At 37.1% G+C, this 17,662-nt stretch overlaps 1 protein-coding gene across 2 annotated transcripts in view; it reads right to left on the reverse strand.

Moving 5' to 3' along the window:
* luzp2 (leucine zipper protein 2) overlaps positions 1–17,662 on the reverse strand; it is a gene marked incomplete at its 5' end in the record, with an annotated part of 117,925 nt that overhangs the window by 37,912 nt on the left and 62,351 nt on the right. For both annotated transcript variants that reach the window (XM_079874763.1, XM_079874762.1), the window contains 2 exons: positions 5,527–5,597; positions 10,674–10,785. In XM_079874763.1, coding sequence (XP_079730889.1) covers positions 5,527–5,597; positions 10,674–10,785 — 183 coding nt within the window. The remainder of the gene's footprint in view (positions 1–5,526; positions 5,598–10,673; positions 10,786–17,662) is intronic.

Genomic DNA, 17,662 nt, shown 5'->3' on the forward strand with positions numbered 1-17,662 from the left:
ACTAAAATAAAACCAGCTGCAAATTGATATGCATCAATGTTTTATTTCATGGGGATGGAAAATGTAACTTTTCTTCCCTGTGGTGAAAACTCACCAAACTTTGCATGCATGCGAGGTCTGTGGCTAATTGCATTCTCTGTAATTTAAGGATGGATGGGATGTATGGTTGCCTAGCAACTGGTGGATACATACGCACCACTACACTGTTTGAGCTTATATTTCACATAATATATGAGTCACACAAATTTGCCTCAAGGACCACTAAGTTCCACCAAGTTCCACCATTAAGATGTTTTTCAGTATCTGACATTTCAGGCAAAAACAATGGCTAAAGATTTTAAAGGGTAACACTTTATTTCGATGGCCCAATTTAGATATTGAGTAGGATTGTCAATGGAACTTCATCTTCGCAAAAGGGCACTGTGGGTGTAAAGCACCCAAAAAGGGGTAGACTCAAGAGGACCTTCTGAATCATGAAATGACAAAAAGGACACCCTAAAGTTGTGTTGCCTTAACAGATATAGGCATGTGAAGGTCACATGACCGCAAGCCTGAACAATTTGGATCATGTCAATTTCTCTTTCACCTACTTTATGATGTTCTGGCAAGCAGCGCGGGGACAAGAGCCGTGTGAATGGAGCGAGGCCGGTGGCGCAAGGGTTAATGAGTGTCACCTGCATGCAGCACCGGTCTCCAGTCCCACGGAGGAACTCCAGAAGAATAAAAAGAGGATTGACGACAGTGAAGGACAAGAGAGGACCAGACCTGGACATTGTGTTGTTGTTTTGTTCTAGTTTATGTGGCAGTTTTCTTTCATTTTGTTGTTTATGTTTATTTCATGATTAATGTCTGCCAGTACCCGCCTCCTTCTCTGAGCAAGTTGTTACAAAAAAAAACATTGTTACAGATGTCTTCTTGTATCGACTGGATTCTTTTTATAGTTTACTTTTAGTTTAATGAAACCTAAAAGTCATATTCAATGTTTATCCAGAGGCTCATTTATATCAGCATGTAAATTCTAAAAGAAACAATCTAAAGTGGGATCCAAAATATTGAGACCACCAGTGAAAATTAGTTTATCTAATGTTTTTTATATTAAATTATATTATCATTACAACAATTTTAATGAAAAAAATTAATAAATTGAAAAAATTACAGAATTCTAGATTTGTTATTTATTAATCCCTTCCAATAGAAATCTGAAACATTTAACCCAGGCTCATTGTAAAAATAAAATTTCTGCAAAAAATTATGCTATTTCTTGCACGTTTCACAACACATCTCAAAAGTGAAATGTCCAGTGAGAGGCAGTATAAGCACGTTCTGTTTGATCCAAAACAGGCAACATTTTGTTATGCTTTTGTTATGCTCACCTTTTTCTCTGAGAAAATCAATAATATTAGAAAGGTGATCAGCACATCCTTGAGTTGCGCTGGGGTCAGTCAGATCAGACTACAACCTGAGAAAGTAGTTACTATGTCTGATTTTGAAGAAATTGATGGCACAATTCTGAAAGAAACCGTTCAGCACCTTAAAACATCAACCTGCGCTCTTGACACACTTCCCACATCTTTTTTTAAAAGTGTGTTAGACTGTTTAGAAGCAGATCTCCTAGAAGTGGTAAATGCCTCACTTTTCTATGGAAGTTTTCCAAACTCCCTTAAAACTGCTGTTGTCAAACCCCTCCTGAAAAAGAGCAATCTGGATAAGACTATATTAAGCAACTATAGACCGATCTCAAATCTTCCTTTCACAGGCAAAATCATTGAAAAAGTTGTCTTCAACCAGCTGAACAAATTCTTAAACTCAAATGGATACTTTGATAATTTTCAATCTGGCTTCCGATCGCATCACAGCACAGAGACGGCGCTCATTAAGATAATAAACGATATTCGCTTAAATACGGATTCAGGCAAATTATCAGTGCTGGTTCTACTCGACCTCAGTGCTGCATTTGACACTGTCGATCACAAAATACTTCTAGACAGGCTGGAAAACTGGGTGGGGCTTTCTGGGACAGTTCTAAAATGGTTCAGGTCATACTTAGATGGGAGAGGTTATTATGTGAGTATAGGTGACCATAAGTCTGAGTGGACGCCCATGACATGCGGAGTCCCTCAAGGCTCAATTCTTGCGCCACTCCTGTTCAACCTGTACATGCTCCCAATGAGCAAAATAATGAGAAAGAACCAAATCTCTTACCACAGCTATGCAGACGACACACAGATCTACTTAGCCCTATCGCCTAATGATTACAGCCCCATTGACTCTCTGCTTCAATGCATTGATGAAGTCAACAGCTGGATGTGCCAAAACTTTCTACAGTTAAACAAAGACAAAACTGAAGTCATTGTGTTTGGAAACAAAGATGAAGTTCTCAAGGTGAACGCATACCTTCACTCTAAAGGTCAAACAACTAAAAATCAGGTCAAGAATCTTGGTGTGTCTTTAGAGTCAGACCTTAGTTTCAATAGTCATGTCAAAGCAATAACTAAATCAGCATACTATCATCTGAAAAATATTGCAAGAATTAGATGCTTTGTTTCCAGTCAAGACTTAGAAAAACTAGTGCATGCTTTCATCACCAGCAGGGTGGATTATTGTAACGGACTCCTCACTGGCCTTCCCAAAAAGACCATAAAACATTTGCAGCTCATACAGAACGCTGCCGCCAGGATTCTTAGCAGAACCAGAAAATATGATCATATCACACCAGTACTCAGGTCATTACACTGGCTGCCAGTTACTTATAGGATTGATTTTAAAGTATTATTACTAGTATATAAATCATTTAATGGCCTAGGACCTCAATACATTGCAGATATGCTCACGGAATACAAACCCAACAGATTACTCAGATCATTAGGATCACATCAGCTAGAAGTTCCAAGAGTTCACTCTAAGCATGGTGAGTCTGCTTTTAGCTATTATGCCAGCCGCAGCTGGAACCAGCTTCCAGAGGAGATCAGATGTGCTCCTACATTAGTCACATTCAAATCCAGACTCAAAACACTTCTGTTTAACTTTGCATTTAATGAATGAGCACTGTGTCACTGTTTGTCCGACTGTTTATCCTGTGTCTTATTTTAGTCTTTATTCTAAACTGTTTTAATTATTTTTAGTTCTTTCTCGTTTCTTTATTTTAAACTGTTCTTTATTCTAAACTGTTTTAATTATTTTTAGTTCTTTCTTGTTTCTTTATTTTAAACTGTTTTGTATATTCTTATTTCTTCTGATTATTTTTAATAGTATGTAAAGCACTTTGAATTACCATTGTGTATGAAATGTGCTATATAAATAAACTTGCCTTGCCTTGCCTTGCCTTGCCTTGCCTTGCTTGTGATGTTGAATGAAATGTTGAGTGGTGCTAATGCTCTATCACTTTTGAAAACAATGTACCATCTACTCTAAACCCTACCCTGAATCTAGTTTCAGCCTCAGCCTCAGCCTCACACCTACGGACCGTTGGCTGAACGCTTGAAGCGTATAGCGCACAAAATGGGAAACCCTTCAGGAGATTCAAAGCTGTCATCTGATTGGTTGAATTCTACAGGATGTCCAGGAGACACGCGTCTCGTTCTTTAACGGCCTGCCTGGAAGCAAAGCTGTAGTGACGCCAAACCCCCTTATGGAAGAAGAAAGCCGTCGTGTTTACAACTGTGACAATGAGCTCTTATCGGGATCAACTAAAAGCTGAATTTCCAAAAGTATGTGAAGCATGTGGCATAGACTCTTTAAAATACGTCCAAGAGCTTTACTCGCCAGTCTGTTATAGTAGGGACATCGATATCACATTTTCACGCCCCTAAACATAACGATAAACAAAACGAACTGTGATTGAATGCTTTATATGTCGGTCAGAAGGCCTCTTGGTCTGTCCTTGGCCAATGAAAGCTGCTAATGATTCCAGACCTTCTGCTGTCAGTCTGAAGATCTGGCTACGCAAGACTACCCTAAACCCAACCAAAAGTGTAGGAAAGTAAGAGATAAAAACTCATTGCTGAAGCAGCCATGCCATTTTAGCTTCCTACTATGAGACTTTGAGCTCTTTTAATCGAGTGGCGTAGCTTGTGTATCACGGGCTTTCACAGGTTTTAACTGAGTGCTCTGTTTGTCCAAGTGAGTTACTGAGCAAATTTACTTTTTCAGAAAAGGCATACAGCTGGTTATGTGATTTCAAAATATAGTACTGTGCAAGGAACTACTAGAAAATAAGTCTTTATTAATTCATAACCTGCCACTTTATTCATACTTTGTGTGAAAAAGTAATAAAAGTCATTGGCATTTCACTGCCTCGATTGTTCATTTCAGCTGGAAACCGCAGTGAATTGCATTTAGCTACATTGTAAAATGTAGATAAAGGCACATTTTCCCAAAAGAAACATTATTATTCATTTCAAAATCATAAAGCTTTCTGTTGATTTCCAGGTTTACATTATGTTTTGAACGACAGATTTTCTATGTGGACCCAACAGCATCTTTGCTGCATTAAATCCTCTGAGAAACGTCACTGTGTGCCAACTTGCAGGCGAAATACAGCATCCATTGTCATTCTCCTGACTTGCGTAATCACAAATGTCCATGGGACATTTCTTTTTCTACCAGGTGCTTATATTGTCATTTTAATCAAGAGAGTGAAGGTCAGAAACTTCAGCACATCTGCCCTGAATTTCAATATCTGTCTGCTGTTGATTGGGGTTAAAAATAGAAGCCATTACGCACACCTGACACAGGGGGAAATTGAATTCTGTCACTAACTCTCCACAGCCAACATGGATTGAACGTTGATGGATCCAGTCTGTTGCCATGATGCCACCAAGAGTGTTCTGGAGTGTTGTGCAGTTTTCTATCACTGAAAACCCACGACAATTCAATCTGGTTTAAACCGAGAAGGTCGTAAAAGCTGCGTTAAAGAACCCTGCGTTGCTCTTGAAACTGGGAAATAACAGTGGCAGAGAGAGCCTTAGAGATGTAAACGACAAATGGCGGAGCATCTGTCTACAGCCGTGTGCATGTAAACAGTTGCTAACAGTCTCTAATTACTGATGTTGGTGTGTGAGAGTGAGTAATTCATTAAAGAGTCTCTCACAGCACTGTTTCCTTCACAGTTCATTTCATCTAAAGTTGACTGAAACACCGCATGGGATGAGATCCTTGTCTTTAAACTTTTTGAAAAGATTTTTCTTTTCTTAAAAAGGAATTACTACTTTTATTCAGCAAGGACACATTAAAGATGTTGATGTTACAAAATAATTCTATTTGAATTCTATTTTGAATTTTATATTTATCAATAAATCCTGAAAAAATGCCAATTTTCACACAAATATTAAGCAGCACGACCGTTTCCAACATTGATAATAATATTAAATGTTTCTTGAGCAGCAAACCAGCATATAAGATGTGCACACTATTATAGTTATCTATATTCTTGGTGTGAACGGGCCTTGAGAGTTGCAGATTCAAAAAGTCATTCATTTCTACAGTGATCATAGGAGGAACTGGAGGAAAAATGCTAAAAACATTTACCTTTGCTTGTGACTGAGCTCCAGGATCCTCTGCACATCCTTCTTAGGCACGGCGTCTTCATTCTTAAAAGACTGTGGAGAAAGAACAGTAAAGCTGTGATGTATGCTTTACGATATTGTATATCTGTATGTGAGTGTTTGAGCTGTTTATTTTGGGATTTGACATGGCAGATAATGCTGACACTGTCAGATTTGTTCATCTGTAAAGATATGACATCCTCCTATATGCTGATTTTTCCAGTAAGCCTGGAAAACCCAGTAAATAGAGCTTTACCAATTTGAGAAATTTAGCTTTGGTGGGGCAGTTCCAAAGCATCTGTTTCCCTCCTCAGAGAAACATCAGCGAGATCAGAGGGAGGAAATCTGACTAATTCTCATTATAGCCTCATTTCCATTTTCTTCAATCAGCATACACCATGAATAATGGAGTGCAAAACCTTGAAAGGGAAATATATGAAACCTTTCTCATTCAGATCTTTTTTTTTATTATTATTGTTGTTGTCATTGTTTATCCACTGTCAAAGAGAAGTCATGGGTTGTGAAGGGTAGTAAAATATTACATGTACTCTGGATTACATAAATCAGTTACCATAATCAATATTATTAAATGGGTAACACTTTACAATAAGTTTTCATTAGTTAACAACTTTAGTTAACATGGACTAAGAATGAACAATACTTCTAGAGCATTTATTAATCTTAGTTAAAGTTAATTTCAACATTTAATATAACATTAGTTAATGCACTGTGAACTAACATGAACAAACAATGAACAGAAAGTATTTAATAAATACTGTAACAAATGTATTGCTCATTGTTAGTTCGTGTTAATACATTATTTATACATTAACTAATGTAAACAAATGAGACCTTATTGTAAAGTGTTACCATTAAATGTATAAATGTCACAAGGAAAGAGAGATGAACAATTTATATTATTTAGTATGCATCTTTTTCATTGTACTATAGGCAGATTTATTTTTCTTACTGTTAAAAGGCAAGGCCGTCTATATGAGCAATAGCACACGATTAGGAGACGGCCTGGAGCTCACAGTCACATCTCCGAAAACGTCTAAACAAATTTTGAAATGGGAGCTATGTTTATATATAAATTGCATATTTGATGTCTAAACAACTACATTCTTGCCTAAAAAAATTCTTAAAGTACCTTCTGTGAAATAATAACAGTATTTGTAAAATTACAGTGGGTTTGCTCCTCCGCCATTGACGCTCGCCGTGAGAAATGCTGCCAGTATAGATCCGGCAGAAACAAGCGGAGTGATACAAATTGTGAAACGGTTTGTCATAATACAATATACATTGAATAGGCCTATATATACATACAATTATGAAATTATGAAATACAACCAGTTTTCATTAGAAAACTATGGAAGCTTGTTTCCACCACAAAATAAAACATTTTAAAAGATAATTGCGACTTTTTATCTCACAATTCGCAATTGCGTGTTATAAAGTCAGAATACTGACTATTTTTCTCGCAATTGCGACTTTATATCACGCAATTCTGGCTTTATAACACATAATTGCGAGTTTATACAGTATCTCGCAAATCTGACATTTTTCTCATAATTGTGAGATATAAACTCACAATTGTGAGATATAAAGTCCAATTCTAAGGAAAAAAAAGACGGACTTTTTTTTTCTAACATGCAATTGCGACTTTATATCACGCAATTCTGACTTTATATCTCCCAATTGCGACTTTATTTCTCAGAATTGTGACTTTATATCTCGCAATTGCGACTTTATATCTCGCAATTGCGACTTTATTTCTCAGAATTGTGACTTTATATCTCAGAATTGCGACTTTATATCTCGCAATTGCGACTTTATATCTCACAATTGCGACTTTATATCTCGCAATTGCGACTTTATATCTCAGAATTGCGACTTTATATCTCACAATTGCGACTTTATATCTCACAATTGCGACTTTATATCTCGCAATTGCGACTTTATATCTCAGAATTGCGACTTTATATCTCACAATTGCGACTTTATATCTCGCAATTGCGACTTTATATCTCAGAATTGCGACTTTATATCTCACAATTGCGACTTTATATCTCGCAATTGCGACTTTATTTCTCAGAATTGCGACTTTATATCTCGCAATTGCGACTTTTTTTCTCACAATTCTGACTTCATATCTCGCAATTCTGAGAAAAAAAGTCACAATTCTGACTTCATATATCTCAATTGTGAGAAAAAAAGTCAGAATTGTGAGATAAAAAGTCGCAATTATTATTATTTATTTATTATTCAGTGGTGGAAACAAGCTTCCATAGAAAACAGAATGAAACTAATGATAAAAAATTCTGTGTTAAATAATAAAATAAAAAAATAATAATGTGTTCAATGTGTCATACACCTCTGCATCCACATCACCATTCCTTATAAAATAGTAGACAGACAGACAGATATAGAGAGATAGATAGAATATATGGAGATAGAGATACAGTACTTGCAGACAGACAGATGGATAGATGGAAAAAAGTGTTACCAAAAATCATACTTAATATACAGTTATCACATTAACTTTGACAGCCCTAAAAATCTATATTTTGTAAAAATCATTTCAGCATTGGGGTCCATTTAAAAAGTTTTAAGGGTGTGTCCTCTTTACTCCTGTTTAGATTTTCGTTAATACAGTACAAGATTATTCTATTCTCTGACAGCAAATAAACAGTAGTTCAAACAAAAGAATGTCACACAAAAAATACAAGAAAAGAGCACTTAAACAACATCATTCTACTTGACATTCTTTGGCATGAAACATATTGGTCATCACTATTGCTCTGTCGCCCCGCTCGGACTCCTCTGTGTTTCCAGAAGCTAACAGCAGCAAAGCTTTGTCAGGGGAAGACCATCTGTGCAGCTGTTGAGTTGTATTGAGATTGGCATCGCGGTGTCTTTTCAGGCCAAGCTGGCAGGAATGTGCCGGCACAAACACACAAACCCCTGCCAAGACTACAGGCTCCATCAGGAGAAGTTTAATGATGATGAGCAGCACTCTGGGGAGATCTCATTATAAAAATAAACAGTATGGACAGTAAATCTGCTCAACAAAAAGGTTAACTGGTCACATATACATAATTGATCACACTAAAAAGGTCATGGTTGATCATGGTTTTACAAATCCACCGGAAATCCCGGCCTTAAACTCAAGGGATCTGGCAGTTCGGCGCAGGGCCAGGGATTCAGCAGTCGGGCCCTTGAGGTTCTGCTACTCTTGCACACCCAACACCACATAACATCCTAGCAGAACCACTACACTTATCCTCGCACATCGCTATGCATTCACATGCAGAAAGTGACACACTGAATCTCAATGAACAGATCATACAGAAACACAACTGCATCAAAATCATGATGATCCATTTCAGTGATGGATATATTTTTCAATATATCTATATAAAAAAAAGCTCTTTCAAACTATTTCTGTCAGTTTTATTTACGCCGTTATTGTCCTTATCCATTAACGCTCCAAGCACTTCAGCAGAACAATAAATCACTCTATGAATTAGATTGAATGCATTTGGAGCGCTTGTTTTTTTCTTCTCAGGCACCAGTGCCTGGTCGACTGCCATTGGACAAGGCAATCAAGTATTTGATTGACTGGCTCAGATGCCTGGAATAATGCATTCTCTTTGTGGTTAATCTGTCTCCATATGCGCCAGCACTGCTTTACATGTCTGCTTGCCAGGCTTACTAATGCAGCTCAGTTTTTTATAGTTGCTTAGTGGCTGACTTTTTGCGTATTGGTTTAGTGGTTAATTGTGTCCTGTTCACAGTACAAAATCCAACAGATAATTCTGCTCTCAATGATTTTCTGAGAGATCGCTCACGCAATCGTATGTAATGGGGTGCTTTCATTTGCAATTATTAGTTCAGCCAGCAAGTTTACCCATCTACTTTGGCTAGCTAACGTCACGATGTACAAGAAACAAGCCTTATTTGTAGGTTGTGAATACGTGGGACAGTACACCAACAAATGAAAATTCTGTCCTCATTTGCTCACGTCATGTCTGACTTTCTTTCTTCTGCGGGATACAAAATATATTTTGACCAAACCAAACAGTTACCAAAGTTCCACTGCATGGGTAAAATCTCGGACACAAAAAAACAAATCCTCTTTTGTGATCCACAGGAGAAAGAAAGTCATAGTGGTTTGAAACGACGTGAGGGTGAGTAAATGACAATTTTTTGGGTGAACTACCCTTTTAAAATTGAGGCTGAGAACAATCTTTTTTGGGACACAAATATTATAAAGTCATAAAAACATTTCCTCAAATATAGCCAAAACTGACTGACTGACTGACTGACTGGCTGACTAACCAATTAACTAATTAATTTATCATTCCCTGTATGCATTTCAGCAAAAAACCCCAACAATTATACAGTTATTGTTAAAGATTCTGTTTTTTTCTCCAAAATGCACTTATATTTGAAAACAATCATGAAATGACAATAATCGAAATTATATTCATAAATTCATATTCATCTATAAAAATAAATGCAGAAAAATGTTGTTTATACTTAATGCATTTAACTGCATTAATGCAATGTTAACTAATTGAGTCTTTTTGTAAAGTGTTACCCTTTTACCTACTAGAAACTAGAAGATAATGTATGTTTTTCAATTAAATGTTATGTGCTTTTTGTTTTAAGCCTTTGCAAAGTCAAAAATATTCACAAGAACACAAAAATGTGTATTAAAAAAATGGCAAAAAAAGAGAAACAAAAAGAGACAAATAATATTTCTACCCTAAATAATATTTCAATACTTCTTTAAGGTATAGAAAATGTTTACACCTCAAAATGGCATAAAGTGAAAATGTCAACAAAACATAAAATGCAAAAGCAACACATGATAAGAGCAGACTAAGATCTGAGTGGCAGAAACACCTTGAGTCGCATTACAGCTAGTGCAAAACCTTGAGCAGCCACAAAGAGTTAGAAAATGAAATGAGACGCCTCTCTCACTTGAAGAAAAATCTTCTTCCATCTGCAAGCATTAAATCATGTAACAAAGATGCACTCATATGGATTATTTACATTTTGAAAGGAACACAAATCCCTTTAAGTTTCCCATCAGCACACAGTGGAGGCAGGAGAGAGTTTTACCTGCAGGTTCCCCTTGATGCTGTCCAGCTCCTTTGATGTTTTGGAGAGTTGTCGTAAAATTCCTGTCCTCTCTGTGAAAACCTCCTTCAGCTTCTTCTCCAGCCCCTCATAGCTACAGGAAGAGAAAAGAAATAGAAAGATGACTTCTTTAAATCTACGGCATGCCTGGCAAATTCATTCTGCACGGCAGGTTACAGCGGCCTGGAGGATTTCAAGCCATTGTGAGTGGGTGATGAACTCAAGAAAACATCCAATAGTTCATGACGAAAATCCTGAAAAAGAATTTGTGACCTCGCCTCAAAGTCACGTCAGAGTCTGTTTCAGGATTTCTTGACGTCTAAGGTATAGCAGACAGAGAAAAATGTACAAATATTTTATGTTTTAAAAGCCTTTCAGTAACACATTACAGTAAGGTCTAATTTGTTAATGTTAGTTAATGCATTAACTAATAATGAGCAATATCTTTTTACAGTAATTATTAAAGGTGCAGAATGTAATATTGATGGCTAGTGGTTGAAATGGGTACTGCAGTCCAAATTCTAAATATTGGAGAGGGTTGTTTCCCCGCTCCACCTCACGCTCACGCGGGGGGCCACATTGAGGACACGAAACAGGAACAGGCGCAATTGGCAATGGAAGGTGAGGAGATTTACACACTGTAAGTTGATTTATCCACGTTTTAATATGCCGTTCATAGAGACTTCTAGATGGATGTCGAGGTTTTTTAGGTTGAGTAGATTCTCTGACCCAATTCAGTTGCTGGCTTCCATGACTGCAATACGCTGTGTTTTACGCCAACTGGCAACCCGGGGTGTCGAAATACTAATGGGTAAATTGGCAGTGGGCGGGATCACACAGACCAAAACAAAAACAGACATTCTCACACGGAACACGCATTCCAAAGTAGAATCCCTGGCTGTTGCACTGTTTCTCAAAGAAACAAGTATGTGAACTTAGCATGTTTCCTAAATCTCTGCAAACATATAATGGTATTTGTATGCTTTAGCACAGTAAGAAATTACATACAGCACCTTTAACCTTTGTTAATGTAAGTTAATACAAATATTCATCTTCATGTTAGTTCACGGTGCATTTACTAATAATGTTAACAGATAAAACTTTTGATTTTAATAATGTATTAGCAAATGGTGAAACTAACAATAATAAATGCTATAGAAGTATTGTTCATTGTTAGATACATCATGATACTTTTTTTCAGGATTTTTTTGATGAAAACAAAGTTCAAAAGAACAGAGTTTATTATTTATTTTTTATTTTTTTATCAATTCAATGCATCCTTGCTGAATAAAGGTATGAATTTCTTATTTTAAAAAATTGTACTTGGAACGATAGTGTATATAAAATGCAATTGAATTACATGAAATATGTCAATATTTACCAGCAGGGGCCATTGCTAACCAGTCAAAACTCAATCCCCTGGAATGCTAAGCTACAAAACAACCAGCCTCACCCACATAAATACACACATATACATATTTATACCATACTTCTCTGTCAGAATTTCAACACTTTGCCAACCCAAAAAGACAGACACAGCTGTGCACAGCACAAAAAAAGAAATAAATATAATGTGCCGTGATTTTCTTTTGTCACTGTCCCAAATACAAATCATAAATAAGTTATGTAGAGTACAGTCAAATGCTTTCAACAAATGGGTTCTTTGCCAAAGCATCCTGAGCTGCTGTAGCTGAACCTTTATATGTCAGGGAAACCAAAGCACAGTCATACTAATCTCCATGATAGAAAAGCAACACCTGTGAAATAAATAAATCATGCTGGAAGGCATCATGCCTATAAAACTCCCACAGTGTGATGTCTGTGAAACTGATCAAGGGTGTGTGCTGGAAGAGACAGATAGAGATAGAAAAAACATCACGCTCTCTCTACTAGATGTCAATGGAGTTGGACTCATCTAGGGCAGACCAATGAGAGGTCAATAATAGAGTCTGGCTCAAACAAGGGGACAAGGTTTGGCTGGTTAGTTTGACCCAGTTAGCCCCTGCTGCTAAAAGGCACAGCTATATAATATCTGGCAGCAAGAGGCATCTTTCTATTCATTGACGGCCATTCAACCAAAGATGTCTATGTGTTGTGGTTTTTATCTGTGCACATCACTATTATTTATAAAATGCATGTACCCTCGTAATCTTTGATCAAAATAGCAAAAAACTTCCCCTCCCTCTTGTAGCATCTGTTTTCTTCTCCGATCACGTGTTTACTGGCATGAGGGCGGGGCAACCTGTCACTCACATTAGATCAACCAATAGCAAACCACAACCATCCAACGATCCAATCAATTCCCCACAGACAAAATCCCAGCCTACATTTCTTCTGGTTCAAGAAGCCGTTTCACTTCCGTTACATGGTGGACAGAAACTTTTACTATGACTTCATTACATTCCAAAGCATAATATCACTTATTACTCCACTACATTTCATAAACACATGTCGTTCCTTGTTATTTTGAACTGAAGAAACAGTCACCCGCTCCTACACACGATAGCAATGTCCGATTCATGAACAAGCTGATTATTTTCAATGAACCTGTTAAATTGGTTCGCAAATAACACTGAAAGATTCATTTGTGAATTGGACTGATTTGACTGCATCTGTTCTCGAGTCAACAACTCACTGATTCAGATGATCTGGTCGGAGCAAGTCTCCAGTGAGCAATTCACTGAATTCACAAGTAAAAGAATCAAAATGAGCAAAGAATGGGAGATCCTCGGAGGTTGAGTGAGCGCGCGACTGGTGCCGTGAAAAGTAAGTTACTAATGCTGAATTAACACAAATAAAAACTAAACAACGTTAAAATAAAGCACATGAATCCCCAATGTATTTCAATATATTTGTAATTACATATTTGTAATGAAGCTGCAATTTTTTACATATAAAATTAATAATAAAACATTTATTAACTTTAAATGTAATATCAAATACCACACCACAGTTAAAATTATAATCAAGCATGTGTGCTTTAGTATGTTAGTGTCAACATATTAAAAATGTACTTATTTAAAGCATGACAAAACATTTCAAATTTACTTTAAAACTTTTAAAGTAACACGCCAACTTTTTGGGACTGTAGCTTATTCACCGTATCCCCCAGAGTTAGATAAGTCCATACATACCCTTCTCATCTCCGTGCGTGCCGTAACTCTGTCTGACGCACCCACCGCTAGCCTAGCTTAGCACAAAGACTGGAGGTAAATGGCTCCAGCTAGCATACTGCTCCAGATAAGTGACAAAATAACGCCAACATTTTCCTATTTACATGTAGTGATTTGTATAGTCACAGCGTGTACAAATAACAAGGTCACATGAGACACAGCCGTCTCCTAACCGTATACATACTGGGAACTATATTCTCAGAAGGCGAAGCACTGCTACTTGGGCGGAGGGATTTGCTCTCAGCACCTGAGAAGCCCCGTGGTGAGGAGCAGAGAGTTCGGTCAGACAGAGTTACGGCACGCACGGAGAAGAGAAGGGTATGTATGGACTTATCTAACTCTGGGGAATACGGTGAATAAGCTAAAGTCTCAAAAGTCGGCGTGTTCCTTTAATTTGACATTTGACATATATACATTTCAAAAGTGTACTTATAGTTCTAGGACAATACTTCCTCAATACATATGTCACTTTTCTCAAAACTCTTCACACAGAACTCTTCTTCCAACCAACTTTCAGTTTGGCACAGCAGTTCATTTAGCATGCACACTGCACTGCACTAAAGCTTCCAAAACACTTCATACACGTCTCAAATCAACTCATTCTTACATAAGACTAGCAAAGGATGTGACCCAACAAAGCACACTTCGGCACTCATAACATGTAAATAAAAAATAAAAAACACGTTTACATTACAGTACAAAAGCATTCTTAAGTTTCCACTTTTGTATAGATGGTAATAAAATTTAAAGACTAACACCATAGTAGTTCAGCTAAATTTTTTTGAACATGGCGTTACTGTAGAAATGTCTTATTCAGTTTTGTATTGTGTTAAGTTTTGAACTTAAGTTTAATATTTTAGAAAAGAGTATGATTGGCCTGTAGGTACATCGAGTTTTGGCAGTGGTTGCGTCTAAGTGAGAGAAGAATTTATGTGATTTGAATGACATTGAATGCATTTGTGCCAAAGCAGTGATAAATGAGCCACATAAGCTATGTTTCCATCCAAAGCTGCACTTAACCTTAAATTTAACTGATGTGCAAAACTGGATTATTACATTAAACATTTGTGAATCAGCATTTCCATCCCACTTGTTCAAGAGAACAAAATCGTCATTTATTACGACAAATGCCAAGCAGCTGACATTAGATGACCGGGAATGCTACCGGATAACTTTCTCCCGATAATATCGACCTCCCGAACAGCTTCATCGTCACAACGGTACAGATAACCACAGAGTCGGGAATATGAGGAATAAATTGGTCATTACTATCACAGGTTGACAATTATGCTGTGACCTCTTTTGACACAGCTGTTTTGGCAGGCTCTCATACGAGAGAGACCACAGAAAGAGTTCTAATGAGAATCAGCCTGTCAGACAAACAGGCTTATAATCGCACGCTGTACTCCACAGCTCCTCATTGCCAGCGATCGCATAATTCTGATTAAAGCCACACCATGTGAAGGCTGACGATAAACCGCAATCCTCCTTGAAGAAAAGTTGCTTAGCTGTAAGGATCTGCCAGAAACAATCTGCACACATGAATGGTGATGCTCTCTGAAAAAGTGATTGTTCAGGATGAAGGGAGCTTTGAATAACAGCACACGACAGCCAGAGAAACAACCATACGCACACACGGCCTCATTAGACTGAACCTCCCTACCCACCCAGTGAGTTTCTGCGCTCGACTTTGAATTATATGAAACTGATCTTCCTCCGTAATGAAGAAGTGCTGAGGCCTGGTCATTAAAGTGGAAAGTGCTGAGTTTCACACAGGCTGCTGATACGGCTCAGTATGGATCTATATAGGCCTTCGCAGAGGTAAAGATCAGATGGAGTGTGATTGGGCTTTAGCCAACAAGGCAGGACCCATCACTCCTCATCTTCCATTAGCCACTGTTGGACTGAACGTTTCCTGCCATTTTATGTGCTTTCAGAATGATATAATCCCATAAAGAACTCGTAGCACCCTGAATATTAGAGGGACTCTATGAATTCTATTTACATAAGGTAATAGAGAGCGAGAGAGAGAGAGAGAGAGAGAGAGAGAGAATATATGATGTTAGGCCTAGGAATTTTGACGACATTACCCTTTATTCAAATTATTAAAAATATGTTAAACGATTTTGTAAGCGTATTGCATATATGCTTACAATATATGCAAGTCAATTGTTTTATTTGTGATGCAACGCAATGAATAAAGCCAAATTATGCAGACAGAATTTTTAGCCAGGCTGTCATACAAAGAAATTATGAACATGCAAAAACAAAAGGGAACTATTAATAACTGATAATGTTGTTGTCAATGAATGCGTTTGTGAGCTTTTTGTTTTTCTATGCATTTTTTTTTTTTTTTTTTTTGCATATAGTAAAATAAAACCTGTAGCTGTAGTTTACCCATATTTTTGCCAAATAATTTTTCCTCATATGTGACCCTGGATCACAAAACCAGTCATAAGTCGCACGGGTATATTTGTGGCAATAGCCAACAATACATTGTAAGGGTCAAAATTATCGATTTTTCTTTTATGCCAAAAATCATTAGGATATTAAGTAAAGATCATGTTCCATGAAGATATTTTGTAAATTTCCTACCGTAAATACATAAAACATTTATTTTTGTGAGTGAATGCAGCACAATCGCCAACATAAATGGACAACTTTACAGGAGATTTTCTCAATGTTTAGATTTTTTTGCACCCTCAGATAGTTGTATCTCGGCCAAATATTGTCCTATCCTAACAAACCATACATCAATGGAAAGCGTATTAATTCAGCTTTCATATGATGTATAAATCTTAATTTCAAAAAATTGACCCATGTGACACAAAAACCCTGGTTTTGTGGTCCAGGGTCACATATTTTGATGGTTTAATCGAACTTGTAGGGTCAATAACAACGAATTTTGGCCACTACTGTGTGTTTTATATGACCAACCAATTAAAACACACCTAGCATTTTGTAGCTGAAGATTAGCTGTCACACTCATAACTATTCTTTGAAGTCGATTTCAAAAACAGTAAATGCACATATAGTACCTTACCTAAAAGTGCACAAGTTTATGCAGTTTATTTATAGTTTTTACTTACAAATACAATAGAGAATAAATAACTTCTGTACTGCATTTTGAAATACTTTAGTTGCTGTGCTCAGAGACGAATGCATCTTGCAGCTGCTGAGCAATATGACCAAACATCTGCCACTAAACATCCTGTTCAGCTGTGTGGGATTTAAAGTCCTCTATATATTTTCTGCATGCTTTGAAATTCGTGGCTATGTCAATTTTGCATTAAATATGAATGAGAACAAAAAGGAGGAGAAAAGATAGATAAAAAGGCAAGCACTAAATGAAATATTGCTGGGGAACGCAGCATTACTCCTTTTAAACGAACTGTTAGCACCGTATGCCGGGATGTCAGTGTCTTTTGTATGCATTTCCTTACGCGCTGTCTTTCTTTGAGCCAGATAAATGTGACAGCAAGCAATTGGCAGGAATCCCTGTGGCCATAGACAAATACTGTAAAGGTACAATAATAATGTCAATAATATTGGCAACGCAACTGCCCATCTAAATTCCTCACTTTCTAGCCTATTCATCTGCATAAAACCCTTCCACAGTCACAGAAGGCAAATAAATATGCAACAGCTCTTACAAACGCATGCACAAAGAATTCAATGCCACAGAGAGAAAATAAACAGAAAAAGGCTCCTCAGCCCCGTTTACATGCTTTTTACTAACACAATACAGTTTATAATAGTCCAATGAATGACCAGGATAACAGCGTGCGATGCCAAACG

Source organism: Squalius cephalus (assembly GCF_949319135.1).
Source record: "Squalius cephalus genome assembly, chromosome: 6".
Taxonomy (NCBI): domain Eukaryota; kingdom Metazoa; phylum Chordata; class Actinopteri; order Cypriniformes; family Leuciscidae; genus Squalius; species Squalius cephalus.